Source organism: Stegostoma tigrinum, chromosome 18, assembly GCF_030684315.1.
Source record: "Stegostoma tigrinum isolate sSteTig4 chromosome 18, sSteTig4.hap1, whole genome shotgun sequence".
Classification (NCBI taxonomy): Eukaryota; Metazoa; Chordata; class Chondrichthyes; order Orectolobiformes; family Stegostomatidae; genus Stegostoma; species Stegostoma tigrinum.
Genome location: NC_081371.1, coordinates 41,122,172 through 41,137,447, shown reverse-complemented (window position 1 = coordinate 41,137,447; position 15,276 = coordinate 41,122,172). Strand labels below are relative to the sequence as shown.

At 42.2% G+C, this 15,276-nt stretch overlaps 1 protein-coding gene across 3 annotated transcripts in view; it reads right to left on the bottom strand.

The window, feature by feature from the left end:
• Nucleotides 1–15,276, bottom strand: part of LOC125461000 (protein O-mannosyl-transferase TMTC2) — a 190,388-nt gene that overhangs the window by 32,186 nt on the left and 142,926 nt on the right. For all 3 annotated transcript variants that reach the window (XM_048549261.2, XM_048549264.2, XM_048549262.2), the window contains exons 7-8: nt 8,892–8,970; nt 2,935–3,056 (exon numbers count right to left, since the gene is read on the bottom strand). In XM_048549261.2, coding sequence (XP_048405218.1) covers nt 2,935–3,056; nt 8,892–8,970 — 201 coding nt within the window. The remainder of the gene's footprint in view (nt 1–2,934; nt 3,057–8,891; nt 8,971–15,276) is intronic.

The following is a 15,276-nucleotide window of genomic DNA, read 5'->3' as shown; positions in this document are numbered from 1 at the left end:
TTTGACAACACTTCTGTATTATTGTTTGTTTCAATATCCTATACATGAGCTAAAACTTCAAACAAAAACATCGGCAGCCCAAGAAGACAATTATTCACCTCGATCTCCCATTACTCGAGGAGTGAGAGTAAGCAAGTCAGTGTGCAATTCTCAAACAGACAGATAGAAACATAGATAAACAGTAGAGGAAAGACAGAGGCAAAGAGTCCTGTATGAAAACCACATGCCCAGTGACTCCAATTACAAATGAAATGCTGGATCCTCAAAAATGTTAATTATAGCAAAGTTGAGATCATTAATTATTGCATGGTAAAATGATCTGTAATGTAAACATTTATGTAATACTGCCTGGCCTTTTATTTGTTTAACTGTTATGTATTTCCATAAGTTCCACTGCATCATATTGATAGATTTGTCCAGTACACATTGTCATTTATTTTACGTGGCACAGCTATAAACAGACTAAACTATACAATCGGTATGTACAATCATAAATCAGTATGAGGTAAAATTTGACTGACTGGTAAGCCTAAGCAGATTCTATCTGATAAAATACTCAACCTTAAATCGATTTAGTACACAAACAAAATGTGAAAACTGGAAAGTTTGAAAAATAATGTTTTCTCTATCAAAAGAAATTATTACGTGATGGAAATATGTTCCAATAATGCATGCAATAACGTCCACCCCCAAATCAGCAAAAAAAGTCTTCATCCCATTGTGCGTTAACGTAGTAGTATGACATTTGTTATGTAATATTTAGTAAGTGACATTTCAATTTAAGTGACAAATTCTTGTCATCCGTGCCTGCAGATGTGTGTTCAAAATCCAAGTGACATTGACTTCATTTAACACAAATTTGTGCCTTCTGTGTCCAGGATGCTGCAATGCAGTGCAATGCATGATACTGTAATTTTGCAGTTCCGCCCTAATTAATTTAAGTGGATAACTACTCAAACACCAATCAAAATATGCATCCTCAACTTAATGTATCTCAGTGTAATAGTGGAACATATGGCATTAGTGACTTGAAGTCTGGAATGACTTGGAGCCAAAACAACTTAATAAACGAGGCAATGAACTCATATCTCTGCGTCGGTTAGAACCAGCAACACGATTATTACTCATTGTTGTAGTAGAAGCCATTTAACATTTTGTCAACCTAACATTCAGATGAGAAAGGCTGGTGGATGCAAAAGATTCCACAGCACAATTCACAGAACGTATTCCCCCGCAACCCTAACAGCAGTTATCCCTCAACCAAAAGAAAAATCAGGTTAGTTGCCTTATTTTTGAATATGGGTCCTTGTTGTTCACAAATTGCTGTCACTGAACGGCAACAGTCAGTATGTCTTAAAAGTACTTCATTGGCTCTGAAGAGCTTTCGGACATCCGGGGATCATAAGCGGCACTATGTAAATATAAGTTTATTTACTTTCTCCATATGAAATTTCCTTTTTAAAATACCCGAGAAAATATGATTTACAATTGAGTCCCCATGAAATTATTTTCTGGATAAGATTTCTTTAGCAAATGTGCAGATATCACATAGCAGAATATATGAACACATAGATTCACAATCCCATGGTTGAATGTCACGTCAATTTGTCTACCACTGTTGAAACAAGATTTTACTGTTTTCAGTGTTTTACTGAGTATATTGGCTCATGGAACAGGGTTATTCAGTATATCTGTAGAGGAAAAACAGACATGCTCACTTTGTCCCTTTAATCGTGCACTACTCTGACTAATCATGGTTTTACGTTGACATGAGTCTAGGAGATATGCAAATTGAACATAGGTTTCACAAAGAAAACTGCCTCCAGAATGTGGGGTGAAACAGTGTATCAAACACACAAATATAAAGTCCATTCAAATTGAAAGCTTGAGATAATCACTTCACAATTCAATTATATTTGAAGAGTATAGTTAAGCACCCAGTCCTGATGTAATCCAACTCAATAAAGGAAATATTCTGGCAGGCATTGTTGCCAAACAAATTGAGAATATGAAAGAGGCAGAAAATAAAAAGAAAATGAACAATGAAAATACCTGTTTGCTACAGAAGGCTATGCCCATTTCTGGAAAGAGCAATTGTATTTGCATGAATTCTGAACCTCCCCTAAACCCGAGGAGATTTTGTTTCTCAAATAAATTGGGAAATCTGAGCTGCTGGCATGAAAATACTTAAAAAGATCAATCACCAGCCATGTGCAATGCAGCAGAAAAAGCAAAAACAACTAATTTCAATATAACAGCAAGAGTGCCATGTTGCTGTTGAAACTGAAGCACGTTGGAATTGTTGTATCTATTTACAGAAGTCTTATGCTTACATTCCCAGTGGAGTTTAGTAGTCAAACTGACTTAAATAATTCCAGAGTGACGTGCCCTGGTAATAGCAGGGTACAACTGTCGGATGGGCAAAGCACATTAGCATCACAGAAGGTTCATACATTCTTTTTGTAAATCTGATGAACTGGGACGTACAAACTGAGTGCACCAATTTCCTTCAATGTCTATCAGCATGATCTCAAAGTCAACAGAGCTAGCACATGAATGTGCCTGCTGCTTTAAATATAAGGAGAATGCTGATCATAACTATTACTTTACAGCAACATTACAAATCAGACATATTGTTATTCAAAAAACTTGTGTTCAATAAATGAAAACAAGAACTTTAATATATAAGAAAAAATATGGCTTTGTACTGTATTGATCAAATCTGTTTGAGAAGCATACTGAATGTCTTCCAAATTAAAAAGCATGTGCTGAAGGAAAGTGTGAAATCCTTAAATAACTCATGGTTCAAGCGTAAACTATGAAGGTAAGTGCTAAGATGTAAGGACTTGCTTTCTTGAATGCACAGTTTCATAAGGGACAACTTGTGAAATGAGTTGTGTAAAGAACATGAAAAAACAAGTACAATCAACTCACTGTGAGTGCCAGAAGTTTCCCATATGTGAGATGGGCAGGGATATGATCAGGTTTAGAACGCAGGGACTCCAAGTACCAGAACTCAGCCTCCGTCAGTTTGTTCAGTCTCATGTATGCTTCACCTGTGGGTACAGATAAAGGTCAAAGCTCACAACGATGTGTATCTTTAATGATATTCTCTCATAGCGCAAGCATACCAAGGAAAATCGTTTAAACATGTCGAACTCCTGTGCTTCGTTATAATGTGACAAGTTAACAAATGGACAGATTCCACACAACAGAGAAGCCCGGCATACAGTACTTTGATGTCCAGTTTGAGTAATGACCTTTTGGAATTCGACCGTGCTGACTGGAAATAGAAATGAAGCATGTCACCAGCAAGGCTACTCCTTCATATCATTATTCAGCCCAAAGAATAATATATTATAACAGGTAGGAGGCCAGCATCCTCAGAAAAATAGCATTAATCTAAAATCACATTCCTGAGGAAATAATGTAACCCTAACTAGGGAGACAATAGTAATGGATATTTAAGGATTGGTTCCAAGTTAAAATCTCCAGGCATCTTAGACCGGATTTTCCATTGGCCAGGCGGTCATTATTCCAGTGTAGATGGGAGGTGCGTATGGAGAGCCTGCAGAATCCTGCATCATAGCAGATTCGGAAGGAATTGCCCAGGAATTTGAATTTTCCACTAGGCAGTTCTGTCGAGGCTAAAACTCTCAAAGTAATAAAATGTGAGGCTGGATGAACACAGCAGGCCCAGCAGCATCTCAGGAGCACAAAAGCTGACGTTTCGGGCCTAGACCCTTCATCAGAGAGGGGGATGGGGTGAGGGTTCTGGAATAAATAGGGAGAGAGGGGGAGGCGGACCGAAGATGGAGAGAAAAGAAGATAGGTGGAAAGGAGAGTTTAGGTGGGGAGGTAGGGAGGCGATAGGTCAGTCCAGGGAAGACGGACAGGTCAAGGAGGTGGGATGAGGTTAGTAGGTAGGAAATGGAGGTGCGGCTTGGGGTGGGTGGAAGGGACGGGTGAGAGGAAGAACAGGTTAGGGAGGCAGAGACAGGTTGGACTGGTTTTGGGATGCAGTGGGTGGAGGGGAAGAGCTGGGCTGGTTGTGTGGTGCATTGGGGGGAGGGGACGAACTGGGCTGGTTTAGGGATGCGGTGGGGGAAGGGGAGATTTTGAAGCTGGTGAAGTCCACATTGATACCATTAGGCTGCAGGGTTCCCAGGCGGAATATGAGTTGCTGTTCCTGCAACCTTCGGGTGGCATCATACTGGCACTGCAGGAGGCCCATGATGGACATGTCATCTAAAGAATGGGAGGGGGAGTGGAAATGGTTTGCGACTGGGAGGTGCAGTTGTTTGTTGCGAACTGAGCGGAGGTGTTCTGCAAAGCAGTCCCCAAGCCTCCGCTTGGTTTCCCCAATGTAGAGGAAGCCACACCGGGTACAGTGGATGCAGTATAACACATTGGCAGATGTGCAGGTGAACCTCTGCTTAATGTGGAATGTCATCTTGGGGCCTGGGATAGGGGTGAGGGAGGAGGTGTGGGGACAAGTGTAGCATTTCCTGCGGTTGCAGGGGAAGGTGCGGGTGTGGTGGGGTTGGAGGGCAGTATGGAGCGAACAAAGGAGTGACGGAGAGAGTGGTCTCTCCGGAAAGCAGACAGGGGTGGGGACGGAAAAATGTCTTGGGTGGTGGGGTCGGATTGTAGATGGCGGAAGTGTCGGAGGATGATGCGTTGTATCCGGAGGTTGGTAGGGTGGTGTGTGAGAACGAGGAGGATCCTCTTTGGGCGGTTGTGGCGGGGGTGGGATGTGAGGGATGTGTTGCGGGAAATGCGGGAGACGTGGTCAAGGGCGTTCTCGACCACTGTGGGGGGAAAGTTGCTGTCCTTGAAGAACTTGGACATCTGGAATGTGCAGGAGTGGAATGCCTCATCGTGGGAGCAGATGCGGCGGAGGCGGAGGAATTGGGAATAGGGGATGGAATTTTTGCAGGAGGGTGGGTGGGAGGAGGTGTATCCTAGGTAGCTGTGGGAGTCAGTGGGCTTGAAATGGACATCAGTTACAAGCTGGTTGCCTGAGATGGAGACTGAGAGTTCCAGGAAGGTGAGGGATGTGCTGGAGATGGCCCAGGTGAACTGAAGGTTGGGGTGGAAGGTGTTGGTGAAGTGGATGAACTGTTCGAGCTCCTCTGGGGAGCAAAAGGCGGCGCCGATGCAGTCAAAGTGTCTTGATTCAAATCAGAGATTTTGGAGAGTTCCAACTAAATTCAGTGAAACAGTTACACAAGAAATGTTGCACTAAGAAATAAGTAGTCTAACTAAAATATATTTAACTGATCCCATATATACTCACACGTGCCATTCTTCACCTCCCCAAAATCACTTACAGACCCTAAACCCTGACCTGTTCAGGAGGGTTTCCTAACGCAGTACGTTGACAGGCCGACGAGGGGAGAGGCCATTCTAGACTTGGTGCTCGGAAACGAGCCGGGGCAGGTATCAGATCTTGTGGTGGGCGAGCATTTTGGTGATAGTGACCATAACTGCCTCACATTCTACATAGCTATGGAGAAGGAGAGGATTAAGCAAAATGGGAGGATATTTAATTGGGGAAGAGAAAACTATGACGCGATTAGACATGAGTTAGGAAGCATGGACTGGGAGCAATTGTTCCATGGTAAGGGAACTATAGACATGTGGAGACTGTTTAAGGAACAGTTGTTGCGAGTGATGAGTAAATATGTCCCTCTGAGACAGGCAAGAAGGGGTAAGATAAAGGAACTTTGGATGACGAGAGCGATGGAGCTTCTTGTGAAAAGGAAGAAGGTAGCTTACATAAGGTGGAGGAAGCTAGGGTCAAGCTCAGCTCTAGAGGATTACTCGCAGGCAAGGAAGGAGCTCAAAAAAGGTCTGAGGAGAGCCAGGAGGGGGCACGAGAAAGGCTTGGCAGAAGGAATCAGGGAAAACACAAAGGCATTTTACACTTATGTGAGGAATAAGAAAGAGTAGGGTCGATCAGGGATAGCATAGGGAACTTGTGTGTGGAGTCTGAGGAGGTAGGGGAAGCCCTAAATGAGTTTTTTGCTTCTGTCATTACGAAAGAAACGAACTTTGTAGTGAATGAAACCTTTGAAGAACAGGTGTGCATGCTGGAATGGATAGAGATAGAGGAAGCTGATGTGCTGAAAATTTTGTCAAACATTAAGATTGACAAGTCGCCAGGCCCAGACCAGATTTGTCCTCGGCTGCTTTGGGAAGCGAGAAATGAAATTGCTTCGCCACTTGTGAAGATCTTTGCATCCTCGCTCTCCACTGGAGTCGTACCTGAGGACTGGAGAGAGGCAAATGTAATTCCTCTCTTCAAGAAACGAAATAGGGAAATCCCCGGCAATTACAGACCAGTAAGTCTCACGTCTGTCACCTGCAAGGTGTTAGAAAGGATTCTGAGGGATAGGATTTATAACCATCTGGAGGAGCATGGCTTGATCAAATACAGTCAACACGGCTTTGTGAGGGGTAGGTCATGCCTCACAAACCTTATCGAGTTTTTTGAGGATGTGACTAGAAAAGTTGATGAGGGTCGAGCTGTGGATGTGGTGTATATGGACTTCAGTAAGGCATTTGATAAGGTTCCCCATGGTAGGCTCATTCAGAAGGTCAGGAGGAATGGGATACAGGGGAACTTAGCTGCTTGGATACAGAATTGGCTGGCCAACAGAAGACAGCGAGTGGTTGTAGAAGGAAAATATTCTGCCTGGAAGTCAGTGGTGAGTGGGGTTCCACAGGGTTCTGTCCTTGGGCCTCTACTGTTTGTAATTTTTATTAATGACCTGGATGAGGGGGTTGAAGGATGGGTCAGCAAGTTTGCAGACGACACAAAGGTCGGAGGTGTCGTTGACAGTATAGAGGGCTGTTGTAGGCTGCAGCGGGACATTGACAGGATGCAGAGATGGGCTGAGAGGTGGCAGATGGAGTTCAACCTGGATAAATGCGAGGTGATGCATTTTGGAAGGTCAAATTTGAAATCTGAGTACAGGATTAAGGATAGGATTCTTGACAGTGTGGAGGAACAGAGGAATCTTGGTGTGCAGATACATAGATCCCTTAAAATGGCCACCCAAGTGGACAGGGTTGTTAAGAAAGCATATGGTGTTTTGGCTTTCATTAACAGGGGGATTGAGTTTAAGAGTCGTGAGATCTTGTTGCAGCTCTATAAAACTTTGGTTAGACCGCACTTGGAATACTGCGTCCAGTTCTGGTCGCCGTATTATAGGAAAGATGTGGATGCTTTGGAGAGGGTTCAAAGGAGGTTTACCAGGATGCTGCCTGGACTGGAGGGCTTATCTTATGAAAAGAGGTTGACTGAGCTTGGTCTCTTTTCATTGGAGAAAAGGAGGAGGAGAGGGGACCTAATTGAGGTATACAAGATAATGAGAGGCATAGATAGAGTTGATAGCCAGAGACTATTTCCCAGGGCAGAAATGGCTAGCACGAGGGGTCATAGTTTTAAGCTGGTTTGTAGAAAGTATAGAGGGGATGTCAGAGGCGGGTTCTTCACACAGAGAGTTGTGAGAGCATGGAATGCGTTGCCAGCAGCAGTTGTGGAAGCAAGGTCATTGGGGTCATTTAAGAGACTGCTGGACATGCATATGGTCACAGAAATTTGAGGGTGCATACATGAGGATCAATGGTCGGCACAACATTGTGGGCTGAAGGGCCTGTTCTGTGCTGTACTGTTCTATGTTCTATGTTCTATGTTCTATGATAAACCCACCCCAGGAACCCAACACATAAGTCATCAAAATCTGACAAGTGACCCCACCCCAGGACCTGACATAGGACCTGCCCCACTGTCTCAAGATTCAACATCGTATGCTTAAGGAGATAACAGCTGATCATCTCCTGAACTCACCCCCCGATACTACCCCTGACAGCTCCCACCTCTACTCCCCACAACCACTGCCAACTGGAACTAACCAGATCCTCATGCTCCCAGGCCCTGCCTGATCCCATTTCATCTGCCTTCACTGACAGTTCTGCATTATGGAAAAACTGCCAAAGTGGAAGTACAGTTCCACATTTCTGACAGAACCTCGAGTGGAATCACCTTTCAGAAATGTGGAACTCCCTTCTTTTGTGAAAAAAGAAGGGCTGGATTGGCAACTTGCAAGAGATTGCTACTCCTCAGAAAATCCAGCCGATAATGTTTGTTTTTAAACATTGGAAATGCCCACACTATATTTTCAACCTCATAGAGTGTTTATGATTTAGTGATTTTATCTAAGTTTGACTAGGGAGTTATTAATCACAACTGACAAATTTAATAGATTACTGTTATTGATGTTTTTGTTTGTTACCACTCAAACAAAATTGAACAGCTTAAAATAACACATTACACTACAGAAATATTTCCCTAGGGCAATACAATTTTGTAGTCAAGTAGCCAACTAGGCTTCGTGGCATGACAATAAATTGACTCATCTTTTGGCTGTAATAAGCCTATTCTGTAGATTGCAACTCTAAATAAGCAAAAATGTCTCTACTTGAACCATCATGTGTCACCAACACAAGATCTACTTAAGTTTCTGTTTAACAAGCACTTTTAATGTGGTACTTTGACTAATATAACAAGAATTAATTTTCACTTAATAAGCATCATATGTTGTACTGCTACACCACTATTTTTAATATTACCTAACTTATGACTTTGAGCTTAATTTTGATTGAAAAATTCATCAGTTTATATGAAGCTTTTGACTGGAGCCAATTCCACAAGATGATACATAATTACTGGTCTAGGTACTTCAGAAGAGTTGCTTTACAGTATTTGATTAAAAAGATGATATTATTACAGACCTATTGGGCCAGACATACCCTTATAAAAACATAAACACACTTCTTCACATGTGGCAGTGTGATTGCAAGGCGTGTGTCAGTGCACTCACCCATCATGTTGTATAAGCTCTGCGGTGCAAACTGTTTCGGCATCTTCTGTATTGCTTCCTTATAAACAACTAATGCATCCTACATTGAAAAGAAACTGTGACTTACAAATCAAATTTTATTCAAATTAAAATTCTATGAAGTTAACAAGACTTTTTTCAACAGAGAGATGCAAAACATTATTTTAATGTCTCATCCACTCTCCCCACTTCCACGCATAAATTCCATTTTTGTTCCCTAATCAGTTCTAATCCTCCTTTACTACTGAAATGCCTTTAGAAGACTTTTGGATTTCCTTTTATGTTAGTTGCCAGTTTCTTTTTTTTAAAAAATTCATTTTTGGGGCGTGGGCTTTTCTGGCTGGCCAGCATTTATTTCCTGTTCCTGGTTGCTCTTGACAAGATGGTGCTGAACTGCTTTCTTGAGCCACTACAATCCACCTCTTACTATACTCTCCTTATGTCTCTTATTTAATATTTCAACTCCCCTCTGAAACTTCTTTGTTCCAAACACTACCATCCATAAAGAAAAGATGGGAACACCAGGCATGCGATTTTCTCTCCAAGTCACTCACCACTCTGACTTGGAAATATATTGCTAGTCCTTCAAGTGTTGTGAGTTGCAAATCCTGGAACACTCTCCCTAGGGCAATGCGGGCCCAACTGCCCCAAATGGTGGTTCAAGAAAGCAGCATATCACCACCTTTTGAGGAGCAACTAAGGATGAACAATAAATGCTGGTCCTGGTAATGGTGCCCCATCTCATGAATAAATTTTTAAAAATCAGCCTTCTCTTCTATTGTATTATCCATGTCACTTCTGGTGTTAGCGCACTGTTTTCTGTTTCACATTAATTTCTACTTCTTTCAGCATTCAGGGAGCTCTGGGATTTTTCACCTTGTTTTTTCTGTTTGTGGGAATGTGCATCGACTGTACTTGAACTTGAACTTGAACTACCCCTCCTTTAAAGGCAGCCCATTATTTGTGCAAAGACAAAATCATTCTCAGCATTCTGTATGATGAACATATTGTGGAATAAAGTAGGTAACAAGCTTGAAAAAGCAAAATTTCATAAAGAGGCAGAAATTGAGTGAAAGCTGATTAGCCTCCTATGATACAGCTGCCGATTTCATTTCTATTGAGGTCTTTGTGTTATAAAAACAAAGTGCTGCAGCTGGAAATATGAAATAAAAACAGAAAGTGAAGAGCAGTGTAGAATAGGTTGCAATATGAGAGAGAAATAAATTGGGAGAATGTCATATTAATCATGGTTTTGCCTGAAGTGCTGTCTACAGCTTTGGAGAATGAGGATAGAGAGATGAAAGAGCAGGGGTTGTATTTCCTGTACTTGCTCAGAAAGCTGTCCAGGAAAATAGCCAGTGTGTTTGGCTGGATTGAGGGGTGATCAGCTTGTCCCAGAGAAGCAGAGATAAAGGATTATTATCTATAACTGAGGTTTTTGGGTTGGTTGATGAGGATCCGGAGAACCCTCCTGTAGTTCTGCAACCATAGGATAGATGAAAGCAGAATTGTGGGGAATGGGCTGAGTACAATCAAAGGCCCTGTCAACTGTGGAAGAATTCCCAGTTAAGAAGAATGGAAGACATAACAGAAATCAGAGTTGTCGTATCCGGTTAAGTGACCGTTCCTCTGTTCTGTTTAGCATGAATTTTTAAAAGCCATTCACAGAAATAGACATCACCGGCTTAGCCGAAACGTATTTCTGATCACCATTTGTTCAGAGGGAAGTTAAGAGTCAACCACCTTTCTGTGGATTCAGAGTTCCATGTAGGCCAGACCAGGTAAAAGACAGTAGATTTCCTTCCCTAATGGATATTAGTGAACTAGATGGTTTTTTACAATGATCAACAGTGATCGCATAGTCACTATTGGGCTAGATTTTTCCTCCAGAATTTTAAAATGCTGGGTTTTTGCCCAAAAGTAACCAAACCATTAACCATGTAGTTGATTGAAAAGCAACTTCGGAAAGCCACATCATCAGGACTGTCACAAGTAAAGGGAAAGTGTACCTTACTAATGAAATGTGAAATTTAAAGGCAGAAGTTGTCATCAAGTAGACTCCTGACCTCCCCTCGGAAACTGCATATTGTGGAACTGTGTAGCTAAGTACCATCATGCATGCTAAAGAGGGGTTGCTATTGTGCAAGGTGTACCTTTGTTGCATTAACTATTTAATGTCAAAGTTAGCTTTTTATTTTAAAATTAATTATATTTGTCTATTAATTCATGCTAAATTGTCAATGGTGCTGATTTCTGTTAAGATAAACGTTACAATAAGTGAAATCTTAAGGATAATTTATTAATTTAAGGATCATTTAATAAATGGTTATTTTGTTTTTAGTTCCCCATAAGGAATATAACTGGGCAGATTGTGAGATGGAGAGGTACAGAGATTTGAGGCCAGAATAAAATCTCAGGACATTGATTTCTTCTCTCTAGAGAGAGATTCATCTTTGGAATGTACCTCCACAGATAGCAGCGGAAGTTGGGTCAATGAATATATTCAATAACATATTAGATAGATGTTTGATGAGTGACTTGAGGGTTATGGGAGAGAAGAAGAAAAGTGGAGTTATGGCCATATAACGACCAGCCATGATCTCATTGTAAAGTGGAGCAGACTCAAATATACCAGATGGCTTATTCCTGCTCTGATTTCTTCTGATTTTATGATCCATTGACAGCTGAAGGCCCAGCTGCTAATGGGTGGAGTAGAAAGTGGTGAATGTGTAAGGTATCAGATTTGCAGAATGCAGTGTTCTTTAACTGTTGTAGAGCTGGAAACAGTTTTCAAAATAAGGTGAAAGCCTATGTAGAAAGCACATATATGGAGCCTTTTAAACTAAATACACTGGTGAAGCAAAGACAAGTTAACAAGCACACGTGGTGATATGCAGATGGGCCTACAGCACTTGGGGATATCAACACAGGAGATTTAGACCAAGATAATAAAATGTGAGGCTGGATGAACACAGCAGGCCCAGCAGCATCTCAGGAGCACAAAAGCTGACGTTTTTGGCCTAGACCCTTCATCAGATTTAGACCAAGTCAAGTTTACAGAGTGTGAAAGGTATAAGGTCCACTAAGAGACTGGATTCAAGAGGAATCCAGGGTTTGTGAACTGAATTTACTTCCGTGGAGGAAATGGTAAATTATTGGCTGGTGGTGGGGGTGGGGGGGGGGGGGGTGCGGTGCAGTGGCGGTGTTGAGAGATTAGAGGTTATGTTTATTTTTGTCCTCACTGAGCACCAAGTCATTAGTTGGGGAAACTGGATCATTTTGAAATTCAAATTTCAGTTGAATTTAAGCTGAGAGCTGCCAACATGACACTAGCACCCCATCCAACTCACTAGCTTAAGATGCCTGGAAAGCAATAGACACCTGCATAGAAACAGCCTGCAGGCCAAAGCTGTCGGACTGGGGCTGATCCTGAGGTGAGTGTTGCAGACAGGTTCTTAGCAGGACTTTATAGCATGATAGACTCCATATTAGCAACCTTAACTTTTCCAACTCTTCATAACTCTAGTCTATCAACCCCAATAACAATCTGATAAACTCTCTCTTTAAGCTTTTCTGAGGCCTTTATATCTTCTCTGACCATCTTTCCTGGCACTCAAAATTGTGCACAACACATTAGGATTATTTTTCTCGCTACAGCAAAGTTTTAGAGGGAATGAAATCAAGAAATTCAAAGTGATAAGAAGCATTGATAGAGGAGATAGAAGAAAAGTCTAGCCACTGGCAAGTAGATCAATAGCCAGAAGTCACAAATTTAACAATAGAATTATAGTCCTGTGACAAAAAAAGCATAATTCAAGAATGTTTCTGGTTTCTCGCAACTGCTTCGGGAGAAAGATTCTCATTAGTCCTGATTTTGACTCTGAGGTGGCAGGTGTGGAATATATTTGGGCCTGCTGATCCTGGAGACACATCAGGAACTGAAACAGGGACTGTTTATGGCTAAAGTAGGCTGTTTAAAGTGCACAATTTAGTTCTCTAGGACTTCATTAAAGTTATTTCCTTAACTTTTAGGCCCTAAATGCTCTTTTAACCTGTCAAACACATCAAATTTTTAATAATCAATCTCAATCAATAAAACTGCGACCTTAGAAAATCCCATCCGCACATCCTTTGCTGAAATAATTATAGGTCGTGGAAAGCAGCCAAACACTAATGATGGATTAATGGGGAGATAGTAAGAACTGCCGATCCTGGAGTCAGAGATAACACAGTGTGGAGCAGGAGGAGCATAGCAGGCCAGGCAGCTTCATAGAAGCAGGAAAGCTGACTTTTCAGTCAGAGTCCTTTTTCAGAAGTGGCGGTGGGGGAAGAGAGCTCAGAAATAAATAGAGAGGAGGGGTGGGGCTGGGGAAAGTAGGGGTGGGATGGTGATAGGTGAATGCAGGTAGGCAGTGGTGGGGATTGTCAGTGAGGTGGAAGAAGCAAATAGTTGGGAGAGATGATGGACAGGTTGTGTCATGTCAAGGTGGCAGGGATAAGAGGGAGGATTGGTCATGGGATGAGGTCAGGGGTGGGGAGATTTTGAAACTGGTAAAGTCCACATTGAGACTATTGGATTGTAGGCTCCCGAGGGGTAATAGGAGGTGCGGCTCCTCCAGTTTCCAGGTGGTGTCATTGTGACACTGGGGGAGGCAGGGTGGACATGTCACCCAGGGAGTGGGAGGAGGTTTGAAGTGGTTTGCAAGTAGAAAGTGTTGTCATTTGTAATGAACAGAGCACTACAAAACGATATATGAGCCTCCATTTGGTCTCATCGATGTAGACAACACCACATTGGCAGCATCGGATGCAATAGACCACAGTGACGGATGTGCAGATGAACCTCTAACTGATGTGAAAGGTTGGTTTGGTGCCTTGGATGGAGGTGAGGGGGGAGGTGTAGGAGCAGGTGTAGCACTTCCTGCGGTTGCAGGGAAAGGTGCTGGTGGTAGTGGCGTTAGAGGGGAGTGTGGTGCAGATGAGGGAGTCACTGTAGAGAGTGACTACAAAAGGCAGATAGGGGTGGGGAGGCAAATTTACCTTTGGTCGTGGGGTCGGATTGCAGGTGGCGGAAGTGGCAGAGAATGATACATTGGATGCGGAGGTTAGTGCGGTGATACATGAGAAAAAGGGAGTTTTGTCTTTGATTTTATTGTGAGGAGGGGATGTGAGGGCAGATGTGCGGGAAATGCTAGAGACACGATCAAGAGCATTTTCGACCTCCAAAGGGGAATGTTGTGGTCCCTGAAATAAGAGGACATCCGGGATGTTTGGGAGTGGTAAGTCCTGTAATGTAATGATGACAAACAGCTATTGCAACTGCTGGAAAGATTTTTTCAAGTCACTGACAGGCAGTCTGTTTTCTCACCTTTAATAGATTGGCATTCGACAGATCTCATGTCCACTCTAAAAATTTCCAGCTCGCTGTGTCTGCTTTGAAAGAAACTGCCTCAACAAACCTGATTTCCTGTCCAGGATGAAAGGTGTAGGATGAAGTTGGGCCCACCAACCCAAAATGTAAATCAGATGCTGCCCTAAAGTTGTGTGATGCTGGGTTAAGGCCCTTATGAGGACAAAGTCTGTTTGTGAGCTATGCCCTGATCTCCTCTCCCTATCAGCAAAAGCTCTCAGAAATGGGGCCAGGACTTCCAAGTCCAGGTCCCACCTATCAGTTTTCAAGGCCTGTGCAGTTGCTGGGTTTTTAAAATCATTGGCAAAAGAACAAGAGCATTCTAATGAAAAAGCATGGAAGCTGATTCCATAAATAATTTTAAAACAAAATCAGATGGTACTTGATGATAAGGAATTTACAAAGCATTACTTAAAGAGTCAGGGTGTGAAACTATGAAAGACTGCTTCTGAAGTGCAAGTACAGCATGATGGACCAAATGGACTCCTTTTACAACATTGAACATTTTTTTTGTCAGCACATAACTGTCACTTTCATTTGAAATGCTATGTAATGGTACCTACAATAAACCATGCTGAAACTTAATCCACTGCTTCTTTAACTGAAAAAGTCTCAGGGGACCACTGTGTATTTAATTTTTGATTGATCCCTTCAAGATATTTACGCAGGATAATACAGATAAGCTCAGGAATTGGATCCTGCTGCAAGATAGGAGACAGACATTGCATAACACAGGAGAGCGAGTAGCTGTGATCATCTACAATTGAGATTCCAGTTTGAGGCTGCTATTTACTTTAATCAGTGTAAGCCAGCAGAACAAAGTTATACTGCTAGCTGCCAGCTATTTTCCTCAAGCATAGCACAGTTCTGTGTGTAATACAAAAATTAATGCCCACCCAACTAGTAAAATTCTTTCATGCATTTACAGTATTGGAAACGTTAGTGTAGAAAAAAAAT